This window comes from Aristolochia californica, unplaced genomic scaffold (assembly GCF_029961685.1).
Source record: "Aristolochia californica isolate CCGP_79_NKW_82.1479 unplaced genomic scaffold, dmAriCali1.0.hap1 SCAF_2, whole genome shotgun sequence".
Classification (NCBI taxonomy): Eukaryota; Viridiplantae; Streptophyta; class Magnoliopsida; order Piperales; family Aristolochiaceae; genus Aristolochia; species Aristolochia californica.
This window is the reverse complement of record NW_027181881.1, coordinates 1,719,153-1,741,005: the sequence shown is the minus strand read 5'-3', so window position 1 is coordinate 1,741,005 and position 21,853 is coordinate 1,719,153. Positions and strand designations below refer to the sequence as shown.

Sequence of the window (21,853 nt, the reverse complement as noted above, 5' to 3'; positions counted from 1 at the left end):
AGAGAACTGTAGGTCCAAAGAATGTATGAAACTCCTTTTCCAAAAAATAGTCTTGTTAAATTCAATTTTCATTAATTTTGCTCATATATAATATCAATGTTATTAATTTAATTATTTTAATAATGTGGTTGTTCTATTATACAAAAGGTTGGAAAATAGTTTAAATATTTTATTATTTTATTTATATTGAACAATTATATTGCTATTCATTTTGATTATTATTTTTATACATAAAGGCTAATTAATGCTTTAATTTGTAACAATTAATTAATATAGAATATTCATGTTCTAGTTGTCAATTATTGCTTGTTATTTTGATTTTTAAAATTTAATAATATTATTTATTATTACCATTGTTTTTTTAAAATTAGTAAATAAATTTATATTTGGAAGAGGAAAATGTGCAGGCGTAATGAACATAGTTTCATCTTAAATGCTTGGTTAATTTAGACCAATATTTATTTTTTCAAAATTTCATCTTATTTTTATGCCAAAGAAATATTTTATATAATTTATAGAATATTTATAATTACGTTTTATATTTCAACCAGAAGAAAACAGAAAACGACCAGACGACAGAAGAACCCGGGCAGAACTTCGGCCGGAATCCTTCTTTTATAAGAAACCGGGAGATGATCTAGCTCGGGTTTGGAGATTGGAGCTCCTTTTTCGTTCGGGAAACGTGAAACCAAAACCCTAAACCCCCACTTGAAGAGAGGAAAACGGGTACCGGAGACCGACGAGGCCATTTATCTTCCCTTTCTCGTTCTTCAAAGAAGATCTGTTGCTCCAATGACGGTGAGTTTCTCTGCCCATCGAATCTTAAATGTCACCTCTCTTGTGGTAATATAACTACTTGCTATGGACTTCCTTAGGTTCCTTCACTTAAAATGGGCGCATTCCGTTATTTTTATTTTGATTAACGATCCAAATTTGATGTTTTGTTGGAGAGCTATTTTGTCTTGGGGATTCATAGGAAAAGGATTTAATTTTCACCTCCCATTACAGAAAAATAGGGGTTATCCAATTTTTAAGATAGTGAGATTATGAGAGAATTCAGAAAACCACTTCGCCTGGTAGGGTTTTTTGGTTTGTTTGTTTGTTTGTGAGGTCTTGGATTCTATTCGTCGGGCATACAGGTAGTTGTATGTATTAACAGTCATTGAGAGTGGTCCTAATAGTGAAAAATTAGGTTTACTAAGACATCATTGTGTCTTTATTAATCCAGTTTTTTGGGCCTATGAGAGTGGCACTAACAGTGAAAAATGAGATTTACTAAGGCATCGTCGTGTCTGCATTGACCCAGTTTTTTAGGCACTGAGAGTGGCATTGACAGTGAAAAAAAATGAGATTTACTAAAACATCATTGTACCTACATTAATCCCCGTCAGGAAATTGGAACAAAATGCATGGCTTGAAATATGATTTATTATGGAAGGTTTGTTATTTATAGCATCAATGACTTCAAGAAAATCTTCAGTCCGAAACAAGGTCACAAAGAAGCCAATCCTATAGCATAGTAGTCCATCCTTTTATTTATCATCTTTTATCAAACTCACCTTTTAATGTCAACGTGCCAAATTGCTATTAACAACCTGTATAACCTCTTAAATTTATTATTTCCATGATGGAACCTTCGATTATGAGAGATGAAAATAATCTAATTTTTATTCAAGCTATTTTATCTAATATGATGCAAAGAATGTTCTGGCATACCTTAGCAGACCAAGAAAGAGAGTTTTGAAGAAGGATATATTAAATAAAGGGGAAGGAAAAGTAAGCTCTACTAGAGACATGAGTTGTCCTGGGTTGTGTATCAGGTATCAAATACTATTTATTATTGTCAACTAGACAAAAGAAAGTCCACGTAAAATAAACTCACTCATTATGTTGTTTCTTGAGGGACAATTTAGTTTACAAAATCCATGCATATGAAGTTGTATATTTCATTCTTTATATAATTTAGTCACTTTATTTGCTCATCAAGATAAATAAATCATTTAGTTGCAATACCAGTCCCTGTCATTGGATGGTCTCTCTTTCTTCTATTGTTTAAGGTACGAGTGAGATTTTCTCCTTATACTTTTATGTTTTTTGGATGAATATAGAATGAAGAGTATGGCATGTTCATGTTTTGTAATGTAATTCTGGACTTGGCAAATTCTCACTAGTTCTATGTCCCTGTTGCAACATAATGTTGCAAACGAGCTTGTTAAGGAGGTGGTCTCCAATTCCCACCCCCTTTTTTCTTCCTATACCTAATCGAGTTGTATCTTTTGGCCTGTAGGTTGTGTATTTTTCGTTTTCTTCAATAAAATATCTCATCATAAAAAGAATAGAGGGCTTGTGCACTACCCAAGGGAAGTCATCAGTAGATCATTATAGGGCATTATTATTTTTATTTACTCGGGATTTTCATGATATGTTTACCACTATTGCAGACGCCTGTTAACCCAAAACCTTTCCTGAACAATCTTACGGGGAAGCCTGTTATTGTGAAGCTCAAGTGGGGTATGGAGTATAAAGGTATCTACTTATATTGTTATGCTCTAGCAGATGTTGTAACTGGTTTTTCTTGGTACAATATTAAATATAACTGCAAATGTATCTCTCTGTGTTTTTTTTTTTTTTTTGTGTGTGCAGGATATCTTGTGTCAGTGGATTCATACATGAACTTGCAGGTACTACTTTTGAGTTTTAGTACCTTAGCTAGATAGGTTTCTTTATTATGTGAAGAGTAATAAAAATCAATATTTTTAAAAAAATTGTCTGAAAAGTAATCACCAGCAAAAGCCTTTGTTGTTTCAGTTGGCCAACACAGAAGAGTACATTGATGGACAATTCACTGGAAACCTTGGAGAGATTTTGATAAGGTAACTGGCTTCTGTAATAATCCTTTGCTACTTTCATTGATAACATGTGAAGGTTACCAGCAATATGTCTTGTCTTGAGCCTTCTTACTTTTTAATTTATGGAAGATCTTATTTATATAAATATAAGTTGGTCCTTGCTCCAGATGACCATACTGTTTAAGTCTGGTTGTTAGGCATGAAATCCAGTAGAAACTGAATGTTCTGACAAAATTATTCATCTCTTCGAATTAAAAGTTGTTCTCCTTTTTATAAACCTTAGTTACTAGAAGCTTGACAATGATTCTTCTATGCTTCCTTTGAAGTCTCTAGATCATGAATCTAGCCTTGGGTCCCTTACGTGTTTAATCTTATTAATTACTTGAAAGGTCTGTTTACCTATTTTACCGTTACATGGAGAAAATTTAGCTTTCAGAAGTTCTATTATGAGATTTGCCACCATAAATGCCATTACAAGGTACTTGCCTTTGTGTCTGTAGTCAAAGGACAAATCTTTTTTGTGACATTGGTCCTTTATTTCTGGGTAAAATTGGAAGTTGTCTTTGCTTTCATTTGAGGAAATATTTTATTGAAGGTGTACAGTTTATGTACCAGTCTAAAACCACAAATTTATGAAAATAAAGTCGAGGGGTGAGGATATCCCACTGTTACTGTTTCAACTATATGAGCTAGAAGTTGAAATGTCAGAGCTTCTTTTGCTGCTGGCAGCAGCTTTTAAAAAGAAGAGATCACTGAGAAGCTGTTGTTAGTGTAACTAAATATAAAATGGGAGACATAGAGACTGCTTCTGCAGAACTGGAATAATAATCATAACAGCTTTTGAAAAAGATTGATCAAAAGTCACAACAGATCCCCATAATTTATAGCGTCCAAAAATGAGTTCCCTATTAGAACTCAGCCATAGACTTGCTAGAACATGTTGCATCACCATCATAGAACTTTCCCTGACTTAACTTACTGATCATAGTTGAATTTTGGCTTACTGAATTGAAACAACTAGCTATCGGAGAAATTCCTGCAGCAGGTTTAGGAAAACATGATAAACTTTGTACCCCTTCTCAAAAAAAAAAAAAAAAAAGAAGCACTGATTAACTAACTGTAGAATTTCCAAGAAAAAATTACCAATTGCTACAACAAAGAAGACTAACAACTTTATTTTCTTTTCTTTTTTTGGAATGGCGGATGGATAACATTAATGAGAAGTCAAAAAGAGTAAGTACAAAGTCAAGAAAGAAAAACTATATACTTTCCCAAAGATAACTTTCTTAGTAGGAGGAGAGCAATAAACTAAGCAGCTATTAAAAGCAGTTAGATGTCAAATTTCCCAAATACTAAAGCTAGCAATTTTATTTTTCAATAAAAAAGTGAGCAACTTTCTGGAAATATAAAATTTCTTAAAATGGGCTTCTTTCTTTCTGCCATGTTGATGCACAAAAGAGGAAAATTCGTATCACTTTTTATTTTTTGAAATGACAGATATCAGTAAATAAGGTGGTTGTAATGCTCCTAATCCCAACATAGTTAGGGCAAGGCTATGGTGGTCATGGTGATTGTTGATCTGATCAACTTAACTCAGGGCTTCATAATTTTAGTTGTAATGAGGCTTAGGGTTTAGGGCTTCACAGTTGTAAGTTGAGCTCGAGCTAAGTATGAGGCTTGACATGGGATTGAGCCACGCCTGAGCCTGAAAAAGCTCGGGTTGGCTCAGCTCAGCTCAGCAGGCTTAGGCTAGGCTCTTCTCAACTTGTTTTCATGATTACCAATCTGCCCTTATTCTTCAAATAGTCTTTCTGAGCCCAGAGTGTGTAAAATGAGATGTCCAGCTTACAACTTATGTGAGATATTTGAGCTGAATATAGTGTCTTAGTAAAGCTATCTACAAGTCGATCATTATTTGCAGCATGTTCTGAAGTAGTATCTTTCTTCAGCAACTTTGCCTTGATGGAAATGATTATCTATTCTGATATAATTTATGCTCTTGCAAAATGTTGAATTGGCTGTGTACTGCTGCTTGATTATCACAAAATAAATTCGCTGGTTCGTCAACTGAAGAATAGCTCTAGTATAGCCAAATACCTGATAAGACTTTAGTGTTATCTTATTCTTGAAGTTATGACTTAAGCCAAAGCAACTTACATATTGCATAAGATAGAGCTCTTTATCTGCCCTTATTACATGATTTTGCTTTGCTCTTACCTTGCCAAATTACTCCATTTCCACTTCTTTTATTTTTAATTTTTTAACTGGATTTCCTATCATAAAAGTCCTATACCCTGATGTAGACTTTTTGTTTTTTGGTGAACCAGCCTAATTTGCATAAGTATAACCTTTTATACGAATATGCCTTCTGGATTCATATCATTGCATTTGTCTAGGATATTCTTTCAAATATCTCAAAACCCTTTCAATTGCTTGTCAAAGATAGTTGCACAAGAATTATGTCTATGGAGCAAATTTCATGTACAGGGGACACGTAGAATAGGAGATATAGAGAATTAGGGTTTTCCACTTCAAGTAGGGGCAATATTGTAAATTTTACTCAACCCATTCAACCCTAAGCTATAAATAGAAGCTGGGGGACGTGCAGGTCCTCCATCTCAGTTTCTTTCTCAATTTACTCTTCTCAACTTTCTCTCACTCTCATTCTCTCTCTTCAACCTTCTTTCTTCTTACTTTTTACACAATGATAGGGAGGGATGTAATTGTCCTAATAACTGTGAGATAGATTAATATGCCCACATGTGTCCAAGACTAACTGGGATCATGAAACAAGTCATTGCTATCTACAACAATGCTTGACGTAAAGTTTCAATCCACTTGTCAATCAGCCTACACCCTGGCATCCTTATTTCCTATAACATGTCTTTGATATATTTCCATTGAGAGCTTCAATCCCTAAGTGATACCCAAGAAGCCTCAAGTCTTTGTCTAAGCTGCAGGTACTTTTTAACTGTGTCAACCTTGTATTATCACTCCTTTTGTTTTTATTTAAATGTTACCACTCCTAGTATAATAAACATTCTCAATGTAAACTGCCACTATAATCTGCTATCTTGTGTTTTTAACAACCATAGTGATTCACAACACAACGTTTCAATCCCCATTTAATAACCACATTACTGAATTTATGAATCCAAGGCCTAGGAGCTTGCTTGAGTTCATAAGTAGATTTTTTAATTTAAGTATGTGACCGTATGTATAACAATGTGAGATATTACAAGATATTAGGTGTAGGTTCTTGTCTTTAAATTTTGATCCTTTAACTTGATATCCATAATTAATGTTTGCCAGTTCTATAGCTGAACCAATGGCTAGATTTGATTTCCTTGACCGGCCAGCGTTTTGAATATGTTGTCGACAACCTTTTGACGATTGATGAGGAAGCTTTGGCACCATTGTTAAAAATAAGTGCTTTGGCATCATGTTACGTTTGATGCCTCATCTCATGAAGTTGTTAAAAGTAAGTGGTTCTCATGATTCGACAAACCAAATTATTTGTCTTCTCCCTATAGCTTCACCTGTCACTTTCGAATAAGCCTGTGCCATCCTTTTAGATGTGACTCTTGAATAGTAGGGGCCATCTTTTTGAGTATTCAGATGCTTTCATTTGTGTGGACTGCTTATGAGTGGTCAAGTTTAACAACTACTGTCCGTAGCTTTGTCTTTGAATTTTTAATCGACACGCTTGTTATGCAGCTTGGTAATCTTGAAGGTTCCTTTGGGGCATATTGCATATTCTCTTAAATGACTTCAAAATTTGATTCTGTGGTGTGATTTGATCTTCTCAAGGTGGGCTACAAGCTGCTTGATAATGTAAGATGGTATAAGACCAGGCTCCACTATCTTTAGTTAGTGTTGAAAGTACAAGTCAGGGGCTCCCTGTATGAGGCAATCTACTTTGTGGTGCAAAAAACTTGATTTAGTGATCACAAGATCAAAGTTTGAAGCGTATTTTAGAGAAACTGTGGGACTACTCCGAACAGCCTATAAGATTCACATCTTTTTATTGAGCTGCATATCGTGTAAATCAATTTGATGGTTAAAGACACAATTGCTAGCTATTGTTCAACTTGACCACTCATAAGCAAGCAGTAGTGGGCTCACCCAAATCAATGCATTCAATTGCCCAAAAAAGAAAGATTGCTTCAAAGACTTGTCCTTCCTTTAGATGAATGAAGCCCGGGAGGGAGCATTTGTGGAGATAAAAAATAATAGAATAGACAAAATCATAAGTTTTGATAAGTGGATATGATCTAGGGCATGGGGCTATTACTAAAGACAAAATGACGTTCAGATTATGATTTTCATCATTTATGACGATAGGTTCCTTTTTGATATCCTTTGGAGAGTTAATCAAGCAGGGGATGGCACATTACACTTTTCTATAGATTTGGAAGAAGTGAAAAAAATAGAGAAATTATAGCAGAGGGAAAAAAGAGAGGTGGTGCAACTACTCACCTGAAGTTTGTAAAAGAGGTGATCAATTCTGGAAAAGTTACCTGAGAGCGGCCTTTGAAAATCTCTTGAATTTCTGTAGGAATTCCACCTCAAAAGATTGCAACAAGCAAACACACAACAACACCTCCTTGATCTGTCGGATATAATGAAAACTAAGAAAACAAGAAGAATTTTTGAAGAAGTGGATGAGAAGAAGAAGAAGACAGGAGAGAGACTGCATTGAGAAAGAGTCTGGTTAGGGTGTCTGGTCGACCACTAACTCTTTTTAGTAAACAGCTTGTAAGTGATTACAAGATAAAACAACCACATTACTCCTATTACACTTATCTCACTTACAGCCATAAAACAACAACGAAAAAGACAAAAATCACATTAGTGAACATATCTGATTACAATCTTGAACACAATATATTCTAATAAAATTATCAAAATACCCTTGAACTTTAACATATAACACGAGGGCAAACCTTATCAAACGTTTTAACAATGCAATTCAAAGAACTGGCTGATCAAGGAGGTCAAACCAAACCATTGGTTGAATTATGGGATTGGTGAATATTTTTTGCGGATATTGAATCAGAGAATCAAATTCTGAGACTGATCTTAACACCCAATTTCTTGGAATTTTCATTTTTTTGTACTTACAATCATGTCACTATACAGTCCGACTCACTTTTTTATGGTGGCCCCTCTCTCGTGGCCTGATCACAATCATTGATAGGAACTCATGATTTTGTCTGTCCAATTTTCTGAGTCTACTGAATGTTTTCTGTATAAACTATGGTGGTAGAATAAATTTTGATGCTAAACTCTAACCTTAATGAGATTTCTCCAGGTTTTGAGTATTGACATGAAACAATGAGCCAATAATTGGATAAAAGAAAAAAACACTAATTTTGCATAAGGAAAAAGGGACCCAATTAGTTTTGTGCTGAATACAAACAGGGTAGTGTAGGAGATGGGAAAGGAAGAAATTTTTAACCCAATATGACTGTAGAAAAAAATAAATAAGGAGGACACATAATTCCAGACAATTTGACCCTGTATCTATGTACTGATACCATGTTAATTATATCATCTAAGTAAGAGCTTAGGATTTTAACTATTATGAAACAAGGAGAAGGCAATTAAGAGGAAAGTTGGTGCTAGTTATGTACTTGTTTAATTTTTTTTTATGGTGGGTATTATAAAGCTAAAAAGTTAGAAATGGAGAGACTACAAAGAGAGAAGAAAGAAGTGACATGAGAAAAATAGACAGCGAGAGCAACACAAAGAACTGTCGAGGTGACTTAAACATAATTAGCAGGGGTAAATAAATTAAAAATATAAACTGACACTGAAAAGCCGAGAGAGCCAAGATTGCGAGTGAAGAAGGCTAGGATTTTGGGTAAATTGTTTATCTTAGTTGTTTGACAAATTTTTATAACAAAGGATAGATGCAGGTGAGTCAAGGTCATCGTAGTCATCCACCGATTGTAAGGTGGAGATTTTGGAAGGCCAGGAAATTTGCTTTCATTAATTGGAGCTCTATTGTTCTTTATGTTCAGTAGACCATGTTGTTTTCTCCAAACTATCCACACAATCCAATTGTAATCAGATTTATTTATGCCTCAATTCTGTAGAAAGTGATTTTTGGTTCATTTCAGCACCGAGCAACTAGAATTGGGATCACAGTTGCAATTGTCCTGGAAACAAGTTTTTTATCTTCCATATAAAGATAATGAAGAAAATGTTGAGAAAAATAGTCCAGTATCTAATGTGCACCTGAATTTGCTTGCAGATGCAACAATGTTCTTTACCTTCGAGGTGTGCCCGAGGATGAAGAAATTGAGGATGCTGAGAAAGACTGAGAAAGCAGAGAGCAGTTCATGTAGGTCACTCAGGGAAGGATGTACTAATATTCGGTTGATATGTGAAAGATACCATGGTAGACATTAGACAAGGACTAGCCAAAACAAAAAACCAATCAAATTCCAAGTGATTAACTATTTGGGATTCCAAGAATTCTGATTGGATGTGTTTAAGAACCCTAAATTTTTAGATTGAATAACAATCCCTGCAACATCACTATTGTAATGTAATAGAATGTAGTTTTTTAACATTCAGATATCTATTTAACATAACACTGTTAATTAGTATGAAACAATTTCAATATATTCTGCCATGGTTACTTGGTCTGGTGAAAACATTTCTTCCAGTATCATTGAACTGATGTTTTTATACAGGGGATAAAAATGGGTATCACGTTTTTTTCATTTTAGTTAACAAATTACCAACTATACATAGGTAAGATTCTTTGTTTCATATTTGTAATATATTCTATTATAAATGATAAATGGAAAATCAGGCAATCGGATAAAATTGACACCCCTGGTAGAGTTGTATTTGGATTTAAGGGCTTTAGAAGACTTTAGTATATGATACTTTTCTCTCTTTTGTTTTTTTTTATTATTAACACTCTTTCTATTCGGAGCTGATTTTTTTGATTCATGTGTTAACTAAAACTTCAATTTTCAATAAATAATTATTATAAAATATTCATGTCATAAATTATTTTTTATATTTTATATTTTTAATTTAATAATATTTATGTTATTTAATATTTTTAGTGTTATTTTTTATTTTTTCTTAAATTGACAATGGACTGGAAACAATATCAAAAGACCGACCAATACAACCTAGAAGACTAACGTTAAATGTTTAGTCATTTAGAAAAATATATATTTTTAAAATTTTCATCTAACTATTTCTATGTTAATGGATTTTTTTAAAATTATATAAATCTTACCATATTTTTAATTATGTAAATTATAACATATTTTTAATTTTTTTTAAAACTTAAAGGAATTATTACGTTTTCATGTTTCAACCAAAAAAAACAAAAAGCAGCGGGAGAAGACTGAAGAACCGGCGGAAAACGTCGGCTGGATCACTTCTTTTATAAACACACCTCGTGAGAGGGGTGGAATTTCACTTTCTTCTCCCTGGGAGGACAATCTCTTCAGCTCCGAAAGGCAGAGTACATCGGCCCTGCTCGCATTCCTCCGCCTGGTGACCTAGGTGTGTTCTCATTTCTCATATTTCCGTTTTTATTTCCTGGAACCCTAATCTGTTCGTTGTTCGTGCGTTGGTCTCTTCTCGTCCGGAAGCAGTTCGTTTTTGTCAGTTATCCTTCTCCTCTCCCCGTTGCTCGCTTGAGGTATATACAGATTTCGAGTTTTTCTTTTCATTTCTGTTTTTCTCTTTAGCGTACAAGACGAATTCTCTCCTCCGTTCGGCTATCGGATTGAAGGATCCCGTACATGGTTCCCTCTTTTCAAAATCTTTTTTTCTCATCTCTATTTGGCTTTCAGATCAAAGAAACAGTGTCATTTCAGAGAGGGTTTTGTCATTTTGAGTAGCAATTGTAATTGATGATACTACGTCAATTAAGGACTTCTTACTTGATAATAGATATTTAAGGAATAATCGACTAATTGTAATGTCGGAGAGTTTCCCATTTTTCTATTTTCTTTCTATTAAGAACTACATTTGTTATTTATATAGTTATTTAAATATGGATTCAATTTATGGTTAAGTAAGAGGTCCTTGTACCCTAACAGCTTGCAGCTACCATGCTAGGCTTGGTCTAAAACCGAGATCGAACTTCTTGACTTCACCACGGAAGTTCTTTCAGATTAGTTCATTAGTCAACTGCTACTGATTAGAAAACTGATATATCAACCGGATAATGTATTTTCATTGAAAAATGTTACTAATAATTATGATATGCTAGCTCTATTGGTCAAGAAACATTTGCTTTCTCTTAAGAATAAGCTGGGGATAAAAATACAGAAATTGTCTACTGCCTAGTCAAGAGTCTCTAGTAGTTAGTGTAAATGCAGAAGTTATCCATTGTTTAGGCATGTTTTTCTATTGGTCACTACCCAGCCATCTATTTAAGGGGGTGTGGAGAACGACTACCAAACTTTAACAGTCTAGTGAGAGACCCATTTGTGAAATTGAAGTCACAAAAGTTGATGTCTTTGGCTTTTATCTCTTAGATTTGAAGTTAGTATTGGGTTTTATTAAAATTTCATATGGAAAATTGGAAAGAACGGATTAGTCAATGTAGTGTACGTCTTTGGACAACCTTCATTTGGATTTTCCTGTGGCTTGTTGGCTATGGGAAACTCCCTTCCATTGTAATTCTGAGGCTTAATGGCAATCCATTGCCTCCTCTTTGTATACTTTGCATTCATTGATGACGAATCCTTACAATTTTCCAATGTAAAGGTGGACCTGGTAGGGTTGTCTGATATCCTGTTCTGAATGCAGCTTAGTTTTTCAAAAGTTGAAAATATGGAGGGTTGAGTGGTGTGGGATATCATGCCCATCCCAAAAACATAGATGTGGGGTTTTCTGTTTGTTGTGTGCTCGGAATAAAAGATGGAAGAAAATATAGGAAAATTATATTTGGATAAAGGCCAGAAAGCATAATCTTGGCCAAATGAACTCGGCCAATTTGTTAAACATTCTCATGTGATGCTTAAATCTGGAAATAGTATTAATTATGCATATATTTGTCTTACATATTTGCTTATATGTGGGCATGTTTGACTTTTCATGGGTACTTATATTCATATGATTGGAACACTCAATATATGTGATGGGAGTGGAATGAATATCACATGGATAGGTTAAGTATAGGTTTTACTATTTTTTTGGTTATTTATGAATTTTTCGACATGTTTTTGGGCTGATTCAGTTCTGTCAGGACCCATCATTTGTAGGAATCATGTTTAACAATACATCTCCAATATGAGCAGGACTATTCATATTAAAAAAACTATAGTAAGTGAACTTACATTCTTTGAAGGTAAAAGAATGATTAAATTTATCATTCAATGATGGGTAATTTTACATAAGATGGGCAAATATTGAGCAATATTTCTTGCCCTTTCTTTTTCTATAAAAAAATTATTGTCTTTTTTTAATTTCATCTGTAACAAAAAGTCTTGGTGAAAACATTTGTAACCAACAATTGGTAGTGTTGAAGACTCACATATCTCTCCAGTGATGAATTCCTTGGATACTTTCCGTTATGATCACCTTAGCAAAAAAAAAGAAAAAGAAAAAAGTATGTTCTTTTTAATGCACTTTCTACGGGGAGATGCTAACACTAATGCACTGTGAAATTTTCTTTCTCCTTTTTCACTGAAAGATCTATTTAGACAGGAGTACACTGACTCTCCCAAAACATTAGAGACTAGAGAGTAAGGAAGCTGATAAGTTGTCTGCTTCTAGAATTCTATTTCTGCACACTGACATCCCTCTAAGCCATTTTTCTTTATATTTTTATGTTTTTCCTAAGTTAAGGAAAACCTGTGTCTCTGAGCTCGTGCCCTGTGCATCTCTTCTGCCTTGCTCAGTTCTGCTGGATGCTTGGCCTCTCTCAGCCATCATTGGTTCATGGATCTTTCATTGAACTGTTTCACTTGATATTACTTTTAATTTCCTTCTGCAAACAAAAGGGTCTGAAGCACAGATAAGCGGGTTTGATTTCTACTCTGCTGCAGTTTACAAGATGACTCAAGATGTGGAAATGAGGGAGGTACTGGTAGCCTCCAACTCTGTTTCATCATCTGTTCCACTGACTTTTCAGAGTAAGGAGCCCTAACTTTTTCTTGTTCATATCAATAAGCCTGTTTAGAATATCTATGCCTTTTTACAATGACTTGTTGTGGAGGTTGGTTATAGATTTGAAGGAGATCGCTGCTTTGATCGAGGTTGGGGCTTATGCGAAGGAGGTGCGCCGAATCTTTCATGCAGTCCGTCTTACAATTTCTTTGAGGAGGAAGTTGAAAACATCCATCGTTTCAGCATTTCTTAACTTGGTGCTTGTGCCTGGCTCTGAAGCCCACTCACGATTGACCTCATACCTTCCCAAGGTAATCAATCTTTTTATCCAATTATTTCAGTATTTCAATGTTCATTGGTGCCTCATTATTTGAGGATGTTTGCAAACATATCTGTCAAAAAGGCCTAAACAGTAATGATTCAATCCGAGTTGGGATTCTGTTGTTGCATATTGCCCAGCCTGTATTTTTAAATTCTAGGTGCAAAAACAAGGTAGCAGAATTTCCATTAAAAAAAAGGTAAAGGAAGTCCTTCAAATCAAATAACTCCTTTATCTATTCTATAATACTGCCGTTCTTAAAAAAATAAATCTATATGAATGTCAAAACATCCCATTCGGTGACCCTCGTGGAACTGTTTCTTCCAATTTTTATAATTATCAAACTTTACACAACAAGGTTTACAGGAAAGTGCATAATCTATTTTCATTATGCTGACTATATAAAATTAGTATAACTTCTAGCTTCTATCTCTTTTTTAATGCCTTTTCTGCTGTTCAAGTGGTTTTCTGATTTATGCACTCAAGTTATTTACAGAGTATCTAGATTTAATCCCTGTTAAACTAACTGTATTAGTCCGAATCAGATTACCAAACTATTGCTTGGTCATACCGTGTTAAAGATTGTATCAATTTGTCTTTTTTGTGAAATGTTGATTATCAATTTGAAATGTTCAAAACATGTGTTATCTCTATTCTCTTAGCCTTTGTAAGAGTGTGTGCAGTCTGGAGCTTTTGGTTCTTGTGATAAATTATGAAGCTGATTTTCTGCATGACAATTTATCTAGTTTTTTGATTAATTTTTTCTGGAGTATACTTCATGAACTTGTTTCTAAAGCTTGCATATGGTATTGCTTTATCCATTAGGAAGTTGTTGAGGATATGGAAATTGATACTGCAACATCTGCAGCTCAAGGGTCTTTTAAACATTCTCTTCCAGAGGTTGAGATTTACTGTCACTTGCTTGTGCTGATATTTCTAATTGACCACAAGTTATACAACGAAGTAAGCAAACTTGTCCCAAAATTTCAGTAAATTATAAAGAATTTTCATCTGCTCCATCTTGGAATTTACACTCAAATATCTAGTTCCAATTTACCCTGTTGGGTGGTGGTTTCTGATTCTCAGGCCAAGGCCTGTGCTTCCACTAGCATTGCTCGTGTGAAGAGTGTGAACAGAAGAACAGTTGATGTTTTGGCATCTAGGCTTTATTTCTATTATTCATATGTTCACGAACTCACTGACAGCCTTGCGGAAATTCGTGGGTAAGTCTTTGTTCACCTTAAATCTGGAAATTTATTCCATTTTTCTATTGAAGAGTTAGTACCTCTGAAACTTGAAGAAAATGAAAATGCTGCATGTTTTAGTGAGGTTGTATTAATGATTGCTGTGTTCTTATGGCTTCCTTTCAGGACTCTATTATCCTTGCATAGAATGGCCACTCTGCGGCATGATGAACTCGGCCAGGTTTGTGTTTTTTTGTAGAGTTGCAAGTCTCTTGAAATTTTAAGCTTCTCATATGTGTTTTATTATGGCAGGAAACCCTACTGAACTTACTTCTTCGCAACTACCTTCACTACAACTTGTATGATCAAGCAGAGAAGCTGAGGTCGAAGGTTCCACGCTTTGAAGCTCACAATAACCAACAGGCAATTCTCCTGACTTTGTCATAAACTGCTCAGCTTTCATAAAGATAGTGTTTTGGTCACAAGTAACGATGCTCAAGAAGCACTTCAACGGATCCTTTTGAAGATATGCCAGTTTTTTATATGTTCTTTTTGTCTACTGAGTTGCCATGACTTAAAACACCAAACCTGAAGCCGTAGAAGAAGGGAGGAGAATTCCTATAACTGATCCCGAAATAGTTATGATATTTCTCTGAAGACGATGATTCTACCAATATTTTGATATGTTTTATTTTGTTAATAGTCACTATAAGATTTTGCCACTAAATGAATCTTGCAGTTCTGCCGCTATCTATTCTATGTTGGAAAGATCAGGACAATTCAATTAGATTATACAGATGCGAAAGATAGCCTCCTTCAAGCTGCTCGAAAGGCTCCAATTTCAGCCCGGGGTTTCAGAATTCAGTGCAATAAATGGGCTGTGATTGTCCGCCTCCTTCTTGGTGAGATGCCTGAGAGGACAGTTTTCATGCAGACTGGCATGAAGAAGGCTCTTAAGCCATACTTCGAACTTACCAATGTGAGTACAAGGCCATAAAATCAAATTCCTTTGGGACTGTTTTTTGTGTGCATTTACTGTGCATAAGACCGGGGTCTTTACCCCTTTCTCTCTGTTGTCTTCGAGTAACATTAAGCCATTATATAGAAAAGGTAAACTACAATTGTAAACAATCTGTTGGCTCTTGAACCTTGAAGAAGTGTGGGCCGCTATTTTGATGCAAGGCCTGCTCATCTGATGTGGGACTGTTTTTCATCTGTGGACTGTCATTGGGAAGATTACAGTTATAAGTTAAAATAGAGACACGATCACTATTTTATTGGGTGTATCTTATCTTTGCTCAAGTCCTGCTTTAACTCAAGGAAATAGGTGGCAAGGATGACTTGTGCATGTCACTTCAATGGTTTTCCGGAGAGCATGCATTAAAAAGTTTATAATATTAGTTGACTCTGTTATTGGTCCTATGCCTTTTTTACAGTACACGCATCCCTTCTTTTCAGTAGATGCAACTTCATTGTTTTTTATAGTTTCCAGATATAATTCCATGAATAAAGCTCTTTGAATTCAAACTAAGTTGGTTGATGTCCTGCTTTCAGTGAACTATGAATGCCAACTGCATACATATCAACTTTGTTTTTTTGTAAAGGATACTGATTTTTCGTTTGATGGAGTCTCCCAGGCTGTGCGAATAGGAGATTTAGAACTCTTCAAGAATGTAGCTGAGAAATTTGAAAGCACATTCAGCTCAGACAGGACCCAGAATCTCATTGTGAGGCTTCGCCACAATGTGATACGGACTGGTCTCCGAAATATCAGCATTTCCTACTCTCGAATTTCTCTCATAGATGTTGCTGGAAAACTGAGGTTGGACTCAAGTAATCCTGTCGCTGATGCCGAAAGTATTGTGGCCAAAGCTATCCGAGATGGGGCCATTGATGCCACATTAGATCATGCCAGCGGGTTCATGCTATCAAAAGAGACTGGCGATGTGTACTCAACACTTGAGCCCCAGACGGCTTTTAATTCGAGAATTGCTTTTTGCTTGAACATGCATAATGAAGCAGTCAAGGCTTTGAGGTTCCCACCAAATTCACACAAGAAAGAGAAGGAAAGTGCTGAGAAGAGGAGAGAAAGACAGCAACAGGAGCAAGAGCTTGCAAAGCACATCGCTGAAGAGGATGATGATGAGTTCTGATGAGCTACCTTCTTTTTTGACATCTCTTTCTTTTACATAATATTTACGATCACCAAGAATTATTTACATATGATATCTTCTGATTACTATTTGGCCTTGGCTGTTAGAAGTGATTTTTGGCCTGAATTTGGGTTGATATCAAGTTTGATCGAATCTAGTGTGCTGGACTTGATATCTTGAAGACTAGGTACCGCACAGGACGTAAAAGCTGAACGGTGACTTTGTGTTACTCTTGATATGTTCTTTATGTTAAGCTAGGGTTTGGATTTTTGTGATTGGTGAGAAACAATTCCCAGGTAACCAGTGAATTGTATCTCTCTTGATCGTCTCTTTTTGTCTCTTACTATTCATCTGCCTCACATTAGAAGACTGGGAGGTGAAAATCGATCTCACTCCAAATTCAGTGCCATTACTGTAAACAAGTCAACTATTCACTATTGTTTAGTTCCTTTATAATGGCAAGCAAACAGACGCAGCCTCCCGTCCATGTGCAAATCATTTTTTCTTGGGTAGGAAACAAATGTTTGAAAGCCACTCAAAACGAACAAGAGGCAGTTAAGTACCAAACACATTCTAAAAGATTCTAAAAGACTCCGGATCAGGAGCTTGAATCGGCAAAAGTTTTTGAAACATTTTTAGTAGAAATACATTTCCCAAGGGACACAAATAGCAAGAGCAGCAGCACATAGGTGCCCTTTCAGTGGAGACATGTGGAAATGCTCTCTCTAACATCTTTCATCTTTTTAGCTAAGCATATTGGAGCACAATTCTTTCAACCAAGATCAATCTGACATGATATCATTCTTTTCATATCTATCACTCCACCCCTCCCCTACCTTCCTTTCTCCATGCTAGGGGTAGAAGCTTTCCACCTTCCCTACACGCAGACAGAAGGAAAAAGGGTACGATCCAAACCCAGTAAACTCTTTTTTATTTCTGAAATTTATAGATTGTGTTTACGTTTATAAGGTTTTCTTGGCTTTAATGATAAAACTAGTCAAGTCCTTCACTTTCTCAGTTGATAACCCTTCCCAAGTTCCCATCAGATCGTATCTGCAGATTGAAAAGATGGCAGGAAAAAGAAAAGGATGATATCTTTCACCACCATTTATATATTCGTTTCATAATATTTTTTCTTATTTAAATGTTATAATCGAATTAAAACAATTCATACTGCATGTGGATATCAAAACCCAAGGTGGCTTTTATTAAGGCTTTTCTGAAGGGATCCTCGATACCGTCTTTAACCCCATTAAAGAAAAAGAAAAAAAAAAGAATATCTGAACTCTCAGAACAGGAGAAAAAAATCGATGTGCGCTCTTGTTGCATTTCTCCTCTCTTTCTTTGTAACAAATCATGCGTGGCCATACTCCTTTAAGACAAGGAGACTTTCACACCCAGAAACCCAGAACTCACGGCAGTCAAACCGATCGCTAGCGCCGCCGGCCGCACACAGAATCACCGGCCAGCGGATATTTACAAACCTTCTAACGTAGCGAAAGAAACCAAACGGACACAACGTATCGTACTCGCATCTCTTTCCGTGCCGCAGCGAGACATCGCTTCAGCCCATAGTTCCGTATTCAATCTCTGTCTCCTCCCCCTCGTAACTGTAACCGATGCAGTAAACTCTTTCCGTTTTCTTCGTTCTTGCAGAGAAGAAGGAGACATACTCTATGGGCGGATCAACTTCTTCCCACTCCATAAAACTACGTGTGGATCAAACTGCGGGAGAGCAGATTGATTCCTCAGAAACAACGGTTGGATTTCGTGAGCTGAACCCAGAAATCGAGAATAACTCTTGACCAAAGGAAAAAAAAAACAAAAGGGCTGCGGAACAGTGCGATGGTGCAACAGTTGTCGCTGCAAAAGAGATTCTCGTCAGTGAAGACAAAAGTTAAGAGAGAAAATTGAGGGCCGCCCACTGTTCCGGCTTGGGCCTACTGCATTCAGACCCGCCATAGTGGGCCTAACAGCACTCAATACCCATGAGTTCATATTAGTTTAAAAAAAAAGAGCCGTAAATGATAAGATAGTCTGAGCCCACACAAAGACATCTACACTCAAGTGGGCGCTATCATCGACCCCATCTCAAATTATAAATTCAATCTCAGCATCCTGGCCGTCAATCAGTGCCATAGTTGATAAGGAAACTGGGCCTACCAGAATGGTTTTGGTCGTTAATGGAGATAATATTAAATATGTCTTATTCTCGGTAAGCGACAAATTTCTCATAATTTAATTCTGCCACGGCATGTTAATGTCCCATCTAAACCTAGATGGGCCCACCATGGAAACTAAGTCCAGATTAGGTCCTTGATTAGCCAGATTAGTCATCTACGTTAGGTATTTCTATTCCGTCTCCGCTTAAAAAAGCGTGCGTGCACTCATTGGGTCCCATCTACGCGATGGAAGACCGAAACGTGCTGGTGGCGGACCCACCCCGGGTTAGAAAAGGGCCCCTCGGTGCGGATAGGGTTTACACGTCACCTATGAGGCCTTTCTTCCACCACTGGAAAAGATACCGAATTCGTGACTTACACGTGTCGAGGGCGATGGGATTTCCTTCTTAAAAAGCCCTGCTTAAGCCCTAATGAGAACTCCCTTGAAGCCCCGATTCCTGAAAAGCTTCTCTCGTCCCCTTCCCGACTTCGCGACCGCTTTTCGCTCTGTTATAAACGATTGTAGAGTGCCCCCTGTTTTTCTCTCTCTGCGCGACTGCGACTCCCTCTCTCCTCCATTTCCGGCGAGTAATCCATTTTTTGCCGGCAATTCCGATACGGGATGCCGCAGGTTGCATCTCGGACTCAGGTACTCAGACCCTTGATCTCTGAGGTCGATCCGGTGTCTCGTTTTGTACAGTTAAGTCTAGGGTTTTAGTTTATTAGATTGCCTTTTTGGGACTGGGTGTCCTTGTTTTGGGTTTTTGTTTATTTTGTACAGATAGGGTTCAGATGTGGAAAGAGTAGGAAAGATACTAGGGAAATCGAATCGAATCAAGAGGAATTTCGTTCGATTTCCCTGTCGAAAATTCCCCCCAAAGTGGCGAAGATGAGCTTGAGTGCCGAGGAGGATTCGGCATCGGAGATCCATCTCCCAGCTGATATTGATTGGCAAATGCTTGATAAATCGAAGTTTTTCTTTCTCGGAGCTGCTCTGTTTTCCGGGGTCTCGGCCACTCTTTATCCTGTTGTGGTCCTTAAGACCAGGCAACAGATCTCACAGACGCAACTGTCTTGCATGAAAACAGCCTTCTCCGTCGTGCGCCACGAAGGCCTCCGCGGGCTCTACCGGGGCTTTGGCACCTCTCTTACGGGCACCATACCGGCGAGAGCACTGTACATGACCGCTCTGGAGATCACGAAGAGCAACGTGGGGAAAGCTACGGTGAGGTTGGGGATGCCCGAACCGGCGGCGGCGACGATCGCGAATGCCGCGGCGGGATTGAGCGCTGCAATGGCTGCGCAGCTGGTGTGGACCCCCGTAGATGTAATCAGCCAACGGCTTATGGTACAGGGTTCCGCCTCTACCTCAGCTGCCACCAATTGTAAATACCGTGGAGGCATCGACGCATTTCGGAAGATCCTCGTGTCGGACGGTTTGCGGGGTTTGTACAGAGGGTTCGGCATGTCCATCTTGACCTATGCACCCTCCAACGCCGTGTGGTGGGCTTCCTACTCTGTCACGCAGCGGTTAATGTGGGAAGGCATTGGGTACTATTCTTTTCGAAAGGAGGTAGAGTATGGAGGCGGGGGCGCTGTTTACAAGCCTGATTCGACGACGGTGATGGCGGTTCAGGGATTGAGCGCCGCCATGGCAGGCGGGGTTTCGGCCCTAATAACGATGCCGCTGGACACGATCAAGACCAGATTGCAAGTTTTGGAAGGGGAGGAGAATGGACGGCGATCGCCGACGGTGGGACAAACGGTGAAAAATCTCTTGAAAGAGGGAGGATGGATGGCCTGTTACAGGGGATTGGGTCCTCGCTGGGCTTCCATGTCCATGTCCGCCACCACAATGATCACCACGTACGAATTTTTGAAACGACTCTCAGCCAAGAGTCAGGAGACCTGACTGTTCTTTATCTCGCTCTCTCCTTTTTCCCTCCTTTCTTCCTAATTATGTAACGCAAAATCCTCCGCCCAACGATACTCGGGAAGAGTGTTAGGTTTTATTTTTCATCTTCTGTTAGGGAGGGGCAATACCCAGAAGGGTATTTTTCATTTTTCTTCTTTTTCTTGTACTCTGTAGATATTACCTGAAACTGGGCAGATGGATTGATGAAGAAGAAAAGAGAATGTAACGACATATGCCTGTAATCTCGATTTTAAAAACAAGGACAGTTGCCCAACTAAAATTTCTGTATACATATCTTTCCACAAATGGAGAAGCTTGACGATGTAAATGATTGATTAGTCCGTTTCATGACACCGTTAGCATTCATGGGAATTAAGATCCAGTTCGTGTAAAACTCCAGCTGAATAAAAGAAAAGTGGATAAGAGGGCGTGCAGGCGTTGCCATCAGTGCGAGAGGCGGCCGGACGCAAAACGAATCTGGAATCTGGTTCATGGGCGTATATATGTTGGATAATATTAAAAACCCTTGATTGATATGGCTATCAAGTTATCGTATATTTTGTATTTTCATGAGGTTAATAAATTGATCTTCCATGCTTTTGAGGGGCCTTATCCAGTTTTCTATACCAGTGATCAGCGTGGTCTACTCGTGACTGCTGCTGTCAGTAATTGGGTAAACTCAGGAGCTGTAAAGATCAAACAGCCGGCCCTCGTGATCTTACGAGATTAACGAGATACGGCTTTGTCCAAATACCTCGAAGCGGGCTGCCAAGCTGATTCCGTCTGTCCGTAGCCGATTTTGTTCGAGATTGTTCTTCGCTTTCGACGCGTACCGGACTGAAGTCGATTTCAACGCCGTCGACTACCGGACTTCTGAGGGAGTATTATAGCTTCCTAAACTGATTTGGCATCGTCCCTCTTGAATAATGTCAACCCTTTCCCACTCGGTTGCTTCTCCAAACTACGTCCGCGAACTTAGCTGACTACCTGAAGGCGTGCATTGATTCCCATTTTCTTGAATAAACACTTTGTCATCCCTCCCGATGCCTCAAATTTCTAGTTAGTCTTAATCCTTATCAGGTTTTTTGCGGTGAAGAATCCGAGTGAAATTTCATCAAAAGAAGTCAGCTTTACTAACCCAAGGGCTGGCACTTCCAACACAGCAAACACACT

At 37.5% G+C, this 21,853-nt stretch overlaps 3 protein-coding genes across 5 annotated transcripts; all 3 read left to right on the top strand.

Annotated features, from left to right (window-relative positions):
* The first annotated feature begins 611 nt into the window (after positions 1 to 611).
* LOC137956535 (probable small nuclear ribonucleoprotein F) lies at positions 612 to 9,433 on the top strand. Its single transcript, XM_068804073.1, has 5 exons — positions 612 to 798; positions 2,442 to 2,526; positions 2,644 to 2,681; positions 2,809 to 2,873; positions 9,109 to 9,433. Exons 1-5 carry the CDS (start codon positions 793 to 795, stop codon positions 9,176 to 9,178), a joined length of 264 nt encoding a protein of 87 aa, XP_068660174.1. The 5' UTR covers positions 612 to 792; the 3' UTR covers positions 9,179 to 9,433.
* Positions 9,434 to 10,222: 789 nt separating this feature from the next.
* Positions 10,223 to 16,873, top strand: LOC137956469 (probable 26S proteasome non-ATPase regulatory subunit 3). 3 transcript variants are annotated; one of them, XM_068803988.1, is made up of 10 exons: positions 10,224 to 10,388; positions 10,481 to 10,527; positions 12,887 to 12,973; positions 13,068 to 13,258; positions 14,092 to 14,229; positions 14,353 to 14,489; positions 14,637 to 14,691; positions 14,763 to 14,873; positions 15,190 to 15,429; positions 16,088 to 16,873. In XM_068803988.1, the coding sequence occupies exons 3-10, from the start codon at positions 12,895 to 12,897 to the stop codon at positions 16,601 to 16,603; spliced, it is 1,467 nt and encodes a 488-aa protein (XP_068660089.1). In that variant the 5' UTR covers positions 10,224 to 10,388; positions 10,481 to 10,527; positions 12,887 to 12,894; the 3' UTR covers positions 16,604 to 16,873. The 3 variants fall into 3 exon arrangements, with proteins under 3 accessions (XP_068660088.1, XP_068660089.1, XP_068660087.1); XM_068803987.1 differs by lacking the exon at positions 10,481 to 10,527 and having other exon boundaries at positions 10,223 to 10,388; positions 12,842 to 12,973; XM_068803986.1 differs by lacking the exon at positions 10,481 to 10,527.
* A 2,348-nt stretch (positions 16,874 to 19,221) lies between these two features.
* Positions 19,222 to 20,960, top strand: LOC137956059 (uncharacterized). The gene has a single exon (XM_068803364.1). The coding sequence runs from the start codon at positions 19,655 to 19,657 to the stop codon at positions 20,675 to 20,677; it is 1,023 nt and encodes a 340-aa protein (XP_068659465.1). The 5' UTR covers positions 19,222 to 19,654; the 3' UTR covers positions 20,678 to 20,960.
* The last annotated feature ends 893 nt before the right edge of the window (positions 20,961 to 21,853 follow it).